Source organism: Halichoeres trimaculatus, unplaced genomic scaffold (genome assembly GCF_033239565.1).
Source record: "Halichoeres trimaculatus isolate MK-OKI-2021-1 unplaced genomic scaffold, fHalTri1.1 fHalTri1_scaffold_6, whole genome shotgun sequence".
NCBI lineage: Eukaryota > Metazoa > Chordata > Actinopteri > Labriformes > Labridae > Halichoeres > Halichoeres trimaculatus.
In genome coordinates this window covers 9,833,116-9,841,523 of record NW_027437184.1, presented here as the reverse complement: position 1 = coordinate 9,841,523, position 8,408 = coordinate 9,833,116, and the positions used below count along the sequence as shown (strand labels likewise).

The 8,408-nt window shown below is 42.6% G+C and overlaps 1 protein-coding gene across 1 annotated transcript; it reads left to right on the top strand.

The window, feature by feature from the left end:
- Window positions 1-1,102: 1,102 nt before the first annotated feature.
- Window positions 1,103-4,576, top strand: sra1 (steroid receptor RNA activator 1). Its single transcript, XM_074672338.1, has 6 exons — window positions 1,103-1,381; window positions 1,944-2,057; window positions 2,144-2,230; window positions 2,317-2,474; window positions 3,352-3,460; window positions 3,559-4,576. Exons 1-6 carry the CDS (start codon window positions 1,357-1,359, stop codon window positions 3,876-3,878), a joined length of 813 nt encoding a protein of 270 aa, XP_074528439.1. The 5' UTR covers window positions 1,103-1,356; the 3' UTR covers window positions 3,879-4,576.
- The last annotated feature ends 3,832 nt before the right edge of the window (window positions 4,577-8,408 follow it).

The window sequence follows — 8,408 nt, the reverse complement described above, 5'->3', positions numbered from 1 at the left end:
AATGTGCGGATTTGTTTTCTTCATACTCTTTGCATTGAAAATGTCCATCTGTTAGATTTACTCAGAGGAATATAAAGAGTGAGATTAGCCAGGTTACCCTTTTGGCCTTGAATACTCCTAGCCAGGTATTTTCAATTATAAATATCGCCCCTAATTCATTTTTCGAAATAATTTCGTCCATACGCACTGGTGCCGGCCAATCATAATGAGCCCCATCATTCAGCTTTGATGTTTGAGTACCAAAAACTCAGTTTCCCAGGGTACCTATACACAAAACCATGAAAACCGAGTTTTCCAAAATCTTTCCTTCAGCCAGAGTTCTCAGAAAATATCATTTTTAGTGACATAAAACTGTGTTTTGGATCGGATGACAGGCCTAAATGCATAAAAATATGTGGGGCTTCCCAGATACCCAGCTACGCTTGGACATGGCCTTAATTATGTGAGATGCTCAGGCATGCTCTGAAGGACACAACTTCCCTCCTGATCCTAAGAGTTGGTTGGTTGCTGTCAGACTGATTCTTTGCTATCAGGATTCAGAGAAAAGCTTTGAGTGATTCTTAGTCTTGTGTCAGTTAGGTGGTTGATTTTTTTACACTTAAGAGAAAATCTGGATCTTGTATTCTTCTTGAAAAGTCTTTGGTTGAAATATAAAAAGCTGTAACTTTTTTTTTTTGGTTTAAATTTATTTATATCTGGATGAAGGATATACAGACTCTCACTGACAGATCACTGGATCTTTTTCATTCGATCCTCTCTTAAACTGATCACTAACTCTGTTCATGTCTTGTAACAGCAGATTTCATCAGCCCAGCGTCCTGCTCCTCCACCTGACGTCCTCCCTATAGGTCACTTGACGTCACAGCAGGTATGACACAGTGGCCACGTGTCCCGGAAATATTTTACGGCAGGGGGACCTAATGAAGCTAATGAGGGTGACAGGAAGTCAGTCCAGGTGTCCTTCAAAATAAATGTAGCATTTAAAGTCAACGTGATATCCAATACGCAGCAGAGTACAGAATGTTATATGATAAAACAGCAGAGAAAAAACACGCAAATTTTATATAATCTAAAAGCTTAATTATTAAACAAACATTAACTCAGTGGATGTTATTTTGTCATATTGTGAAATCCAGAGCGGATTATCCTACGATCACCTTGTGCATTTTACTTGACACGGAAACAAACACTTAACTGTACACCGTACAGCAGCAGGAGCAGTTTACATGTCTGTAAATAAATGCAAGTTAACACTAACAGTCGGATAAACATTGTAATGCGTTTGGTTTTGTTTTGGTTAGCTTAACTGTTAGCCGTAAAGTAGAAGTTTTGTTATTTGACAGGCTGGAGTCCAACATGGAGGACATGTACATTAAACCGGGTGAGTTATTTTATCACACTGGTCATTTTAACATGTAACAAATAACGATAACTACAGGTTACGTCAACCTTGAAGTTATTGGAGAGGGTAACGACGGTAGTTAGCTTACGGCTAGCTCAATGTAGCCGCTGCGCTGATGTCAACTGAACGAACTCCACTTAAAAATCGTACTACTTTATTTTACTCTTGACGTTTTGTATTAATAAACAAATTCACTTCTTAGAAACAACCAAAAAAACTTTATATGTTCGTATTTCGGCATTTGAAATATCAATCAAACAGCAATAGATCGGATGAACTTTTAAGTTTTTTGGTGTGATGTTTGCATGACAGTTGATACAGTCCCACTGTATTTGATTTCATAGAGGAATTCTAAAATCTTAGAGGACGCCACATGCTTATTCATTTCTTTACTTGTAATTAAAAACTGCCTTCCAAATATTGAGTACTCTATATTGACAACTGATGATTCATTTCTAATGCTGTAGAAGTATAAATGGAGGCACATCATCACACATACTGTTCCTTTGGATCTTGACCTGTATTTGCTTGTGCTGTTCAGGGAACCAGGAGCGAGGATGGAACGACCCCCCTCAGTTCTCATATGGCCTTCAGAAGACCCATGGACCACAGAAGAACCTTCTGAACAAGAGAGCGGCTCCCCCTGGAGCTCCAGGTCAGTCTGGTGCTGAAACAGGTCTCCTGTAAGGGTTGTCCTTCAGTCATACTCATCGTTGTAACATCTCTCCGATTGGCTCCTAGGTAGTGGATCCCCTCTCATGGCTCCTCCCTCCTTAAATCCTTTAGCTCCACCCCCAATGGGAGCAGCCACACCCCCTCGAAACCCAGGTTAGTAGTGGATGAAGATAATGGTTGATAAAGGAAATGATAAAGACGTTTTTTATGCCTCTGAACTCCTTATATCATTCACACAGCTGGTCTTCCTGGTTCTATGGCAACCCCTCCTCCTCCGCTTGGACCAATAAGGAGTCAGAAAGAGGGAGAGAGCAGCCAATCAGAGAGCGAGCCTGATATGGAGGCAGTGTTGTCAGTGTTGAACAACGCACTTGCTGCCTGCAGTCAAACTGTTAAAGTGAGTCGTGGAAAGAACTGCTAAAGAGGTGTTACCTGTTAGCGCAGTACCTCAGGCAGTCTCTAGGGGGAGCATTTGTTCAGGCACTAATATGAGACTACTACATACTACGTGTAAATGTAGTATGTAGTATGCTACTGCTTTTGCATGTAATATGGAGTATGACTGTTCTGTTGGGTCTGTTTTGTAGTTTACTACTCTGGTTTTCAGTTTCAGAAAATGGAGTTAGAGGTGATTTATTTTATTTTGTCTTTAGAAATTTACAACACAAACTTTGGGTAGATCTTTGCATTCTAGTTATTTTGTTAATCATGTTTTAGCAGAATCATCATATTTGAGTCATATTGTTTACTGAATATAAATCTGGAAGGGATTTTTGTTTTTACAGCTGATGGAAAAAGCACCTCCACGTAATTCACGGATGGTTTAAAAAGTGAATTAGTAGTTCATATGGGCTTTCATGAATTTGTAAAACACCTCTCTGATTACTGGAAGTAACACGATTTACTGGTGTGTCTTTTGCATCACTTCATTTCCATCTCACGGATCGTCTGTTAGTATTGTTATATTGTAGTTATAATGCTGACTCATTCCAGTAGAAGGCGGTAATTCGCCAAAACATGCCACCTGTATAGACAAGCAGAATTAGCAATGTGTATTGTGGGAAACAGTATGCCAGGTCGACTGGTCCGTTGCATACTGAGAAATTTTCCTTGATCAGTAGGACATCCGGGATTTTTGGCATACTGCAGATTTTGCAAGTTTTTGCTACTACCTACTACATATTGAATTTCAGCCAAAATAATAGGCACTGCTAGTGTAGTAGTCGGTTTGGGAAATAGCCAGAGTGTTGCTGACCTTTCAGCTCTGTGTGCAGGAGCAGGTGTTTAATGATGTAAAGAAGAGGCTCCACCTGCTGGAGGAGAGCTGGAAGACAGGTAGACTGAGCCTACCTGTCAGGAGACGCATGGACTGCCTGTCTCAAGGTAACACCTGTCTTACTCCATACCTATCTGTCCATCCTAACACCTGTCTGCCCACCTGGAGCCTCACCTGTCTGTGTGTCCTCCTGTCTGTCTCTCAGAGCTTCAGTCGGGTCGTTGGGACTCAGCTGATGATGTGCATCGCTCTCTGATGGTCGACCATGTGACCGAGGTCAGCCAATGGATGGTTGGTGTCAAACGACTCATCGCTGAGACCCGAAAACTGAGTCCAGAACAGTTAGAGGTTTTTCTGAAGCCTGCAGAACCAGAGCAGGACTCTGCTAAACCAGACCGAGACTCCACCGGACCAGACCAGGACTCAACTAAAATAGACCAGGGATCTTCTAAACCAGAGCAGGACTCTACAGAACCAGTTGTGGAGCCTGAAGAACCTGTCCAGGATCCAGCCTCTGAATCCTGACTCTGTTAGTTCTTCAGGGTTCTTCAGGTTTTTAAGACTTTGGGTCTAGAGGTAAAACAGAGATAGACTCATTCTTAGATCTGGTTTTGATTGGAGGTTTAAAACCATCAGGCTCCTCCTGCAGGGGGCACTGCAGAGTTTGGGGAGGTGGATTCATTTGTTTACACAGTGTTGGGGTTTACTGGACTCTGGATCCGAATCCCCTCCTCCTCACAGCCTCAGACCTCAGTAACACGCTGACTTTGTGACACGTCTGACTTGGTGAAATGAAGCTTCTTGTGTTTAGTTTGATCTGAAATGTCTCTAAACTCAACTTTAAGCTCACCTGATCCAGAATGAACAAAAATATGAATCTATAACCTGCAATATCTCACCTGGTCAGGTCTGTAGACACTCGGGGTGAAACATTAACATTTTATATGTAGACCTGAACATATCTGTATCCCAGCTCAGGTGAGCTCTGTACTGCTGGATATCTTTCTGCTTTCTGCTTCCTGATGGTTTATTTTTCTGAAATCTGTAGGACTGCGACTCCATGAGCATGAACAAACATGTTACGGCATTTAAAGACAGTGAGACGGTTTACATGATTTTGAAATTTGGATTCATAAAGTCTGAATCAGGATACATTAGTGAGCCAGGTTAACAGAACGCAAATAAAATGAATCTGAATATAAGTTTTCTTCATTATGTTTGTGTCTTTTTTTGCAAAGGGAAAGAGAGAGTCTGCTGGTTAACACAGCTCAGTGAAGCCAAGGAAGAAAGGTCATTGTTATTGTGAACTCAAAGCTCCCACAATGCATCAGGGTGAGTAACAGAGAGGCTATGAAATTTGTGTTGTTAACAATGCATCACAGGGCTTCAGTTTTCTACAGTCTGCACATTTGGCCAGCAGGTGGCAGCAGAGGACAGCAATGCTTTAGATTCATACACTGCAGGTCCTGTGTGTGTCTGTGTTCCTGTTAAATTGCTTCTTGGGATCTTTTTTAGATGAAGCGCCATTCTTAAAGTGATAGTTTTTTTTTTTTTAAGATAACTCTGAGCAGCAGGTGAGTGCCTTCCTCAAAGATCAATACCCCCAATACCTCCTCCCTTTATCTGCTGTGAACAGGTGAGTTGTTTATAAACCCAGGTGTCCTGATGAGAGAGAAAAAAAGCTATTCCGAGACAAACTGTTTCTGTACCAGTCAGTAAAAATCGACTTCCTGTGGAGTGATTTGATCCTATGTGTGATTGTGCTCCATAATCATCACTCTCTGCTGTCACAGGGGTGTAACCAATCAGAGATGAGTGTTAATACAGCTGGTTAATAAATGGTATTTACATGAGACTCTTCCTAAACAGGAGGGAACACTGGTTTTGTTTCTCAGACATAATTTCAGAGAGCTACTGCTGATTTCTGCCGAGGAGCCGACCAATCACAATCCACCAGATGTCCTCACATATGTTCAATAACCAGCCCAGTGCTCCCAGTAAGGTTTCACTCAGCTGGAACAAGCTGATCAGTGAGCTGATAGTGTGTTTGAGGATGCCATTAACCTTGACAGCCAGCAGGAGGTGCTGCTCTGCTCCTGCTTGATCAGAATGTCAGATTCAGTCTGTTTTTTTTTATGTTGGAGCTCAGTGGAGGATTTCCTCTAAAGTCCGAACTCTGCTGACCAACATCATTGCTATGCTCCTCTTCATCCCTTAGGAGGAGGAGGAGAAAGGGGGGCAGAAAAGATGAGTGACAGAAAGATAGCGAGAGAGGGAGGCTCTGTCCCAAAAGAGACAAACTAAAAATAGAAGAAGACAAAGAGGAGGAGGAGGATTGTCTGACCACAGGGTGAAGGAACAAACACAGATCACATTGAATGGTACACAAATTAATTAACTTAGGGTCTAATTACCTTCTCAACAAACAGGGGTCAACACATCAACAAACCTTCAGGAAGCAGAAACAAAGCTGACAAGTTTGGATCAAAGTGTTCGAGATGTCATAGCTTTGTTAAAGGATCAGACGGACTAGCAGGACTCCCTAATCAGAAATGGTAAACAAAAATGGTTTGCAGGTTTATTTAGGTAGTTTATTCTGTCAGATGAGGCATCTTAAGCCCTACTTCTGTTTAGCAGTCCGGCATGGATCAGTACAGCTTGATACGAGTCGGATTCATAAGGCTGATCCTGTTTGCTGTTCCGTAGCCAACCGTGCCCTTCTTGGCAGGAGAGATGTAAGCCAGATGCAGATAGCCACGTCATTTACGAGATGCGTGATGTCATAGCAGCGGGACACAGTGTGCCCCGCTAATACATCCAACAAAACAAAAAAATGCAACACAGAAACCAAAGAGCAATGATAGGTGACATCCAGCAATGTGTCTTCTTCATAATTTGAACGTGGCTCTTTGATAGAAAGCAAAATGAACGCTTCAGAGAAGGACGGTAATTTGGGGACCTGTCCAGGTTTTTGTCAAAGCAAACGCCACAAAATGTGTGCTGAGACAAACTGGACTGAACCACTTGGTAGAAACCAGGCTTTGGTGCATCAGTAGTAGTGGAAACTACTCAGTAGTGCAGCAGATAATTGTAAATTTCAAGAGAGTTGTTCAAACAGTGATGCAAGCATGAAATTTGGCACAAATCCTCTCTGAGGACCACTCTTTTGAAAAAATACATTAGACACTCGGAAATTTAAGATGGCTGCCTTGGCTGCCATGTCTATACAATGCTCATTATATCCATTAGTTCAAATGCTAATGCAAGCCTGAAATTTGGCACGGGGACTCTCCAAGGCAGAGGTCTTTAACAGGGGTTCTGTGGAGGTACTGCAAGGGTCTGTTGCATTTTTGGTTGATCAGGCAATTTTTTAATGTTTTCAAATAATTGTTTCCAAATATTTTGATTTATACATACTGTTACTGTCTTTGAAAACACATACATATCAAGACCAAAGACGTTACCTCTCAGTTGGAAATGAACACATTCAGCAACATAGCAGCTCTCTTAGGACGCGGTCACACTGGCCAACCGTGCCGTGCCTAAGCACGCTTCAGCTCTAAAGCACGTTTGTAATGACCAGTGTGACCGCAACTGTGCCGTGCTCAAGCACGATTCGCTTCCGTGCTTCTGGCACACTTCGGGGAGGTGGGCTTCGGCACGGTTTGCTTCATGCACGAGCACAAGCACGCGGACAGCGCGTGTGATCATTGACATATGTTTACTGCGAGTGCACCTCTCAACGATCATTTTAAATAAAGCGGGATTGTTAGAGGGCTGTGTCAGGTAAAAACGACTCACCATAAGTCCAAATGTTTCTAAAGTTGTAGCAGTGCTCTCTGTGTCTCATTGTGCTGACTCTGATGAGATCGTGCTTCATGTAAACAGATGCTTCACGATGACATAGGCGGGCTGTGCGCATGTGTGATACCCGCTAAAGTCTGGTTCATACAGGGGTAGTGTGACCGCTGGCCGTACTCTACAGCTGGGGAGCGACGCTGCGGGGGGGCAATCGTGCTCAGGCACAGCACAGTTTGGATGGCCAGTGTGACCGCATCCTTAGGCTCCGTTTACACTACAATGTTTTATTCAAAAATGCAGTAAAAAAAATCTGTGTTAACATGGAAATGCTGAGGACCTGCTGTAGTACACATGCCAGCTCTGTAGGTGGTGCTATAACTGTCTTGTCCAGAAGCTGCTTTTGGAACATCTCCACTGAAGTAGAGTTGAGCTGATCATCTGGTGTATTGGGGAATACTAAGTGCAAAAGCGGAGCAACAGATGCACATTTTGACGAAAGGCAGTCAGCAGATTCAACAGATTAAGCAGCACAAGCACAACACGGTAGTTTGCAATGATCGTTACAACAATACTGTTGAATTCATGGTTGGACTGTTGCATGTGCTCAGGCGAAGTGGAGTGTGACGTCAGCGTTTCCACTGAAAACGCCATCTTACTCTTTACACGGTAATGGTGTTGGCAGCATTTCAGAAAAATTCCACTTTGGAGGCCATTTTCAAAGTTTGCGTTTTAGGTCAGTTGAAACGCCGTTTCCGTGTAAATGCGAGGCTGAAATGCAACAAAACTTTTATGTTTCACCCCAAAACCATTGTCGTGTAAACGGCCCCCTAGGTTTACTCACCATTTAGTCCTGGCTCCTAAAAACAAAGGAAGAACTGCCTCTATCGCTGCTCTGCCAATCACAGGGCCCCATGTTTCATACTGGCCCTGTCAAGTTCCCCATTAAAGCTGAATACTGAATACACATGAAAAAGGTATGTTTATACCTTTTTATGTACTAGGCCAGGTTAATATGATACATCAGTAAGGGGATCCTGCTTTAAGGGTCTAACGGTCACTCTTTTGAAAAATACCTTGGCACTTTCAAATTCAAGATGGTGGACATATTTTAGGATGGCCATCATTTCCACCTAATGTCCGTTATTTCAACAGTTCAAATGGTGATGCAAGCCTCAAATTTGGCACAAATACTCTCCTAAGGAAACCTTTTTGGAAGAAGGGAACTTTTATTGAAGATGGCCACCATTTCTATTG

What these genes read in the sequence shown, in the direction of transcription:
- sra1 (XM_074672338.1), top strand. Translation starts at nt 1,357, where the DNA reads ATGGAGGACATGTACATTAAACCGG. An exon ending in GGACATGTACATTAAACCGG is followed by an intron (nt 1,382 to 1,943) that starts GTGAGTTATTTT and finishes TGTGCTGTTCAG; the next exon opens with GGAACCAGGAGCGAGGATGG. An exon ending in CCTGCAGTCAAACTGTTAAA is followed by an intron (nt 2,475 to 3,351) that starts GTGAGTCGTGGA and finishes CTCTGTGTGCAG; the next exon opens with GAGCAGGTGTTTAATGATGT.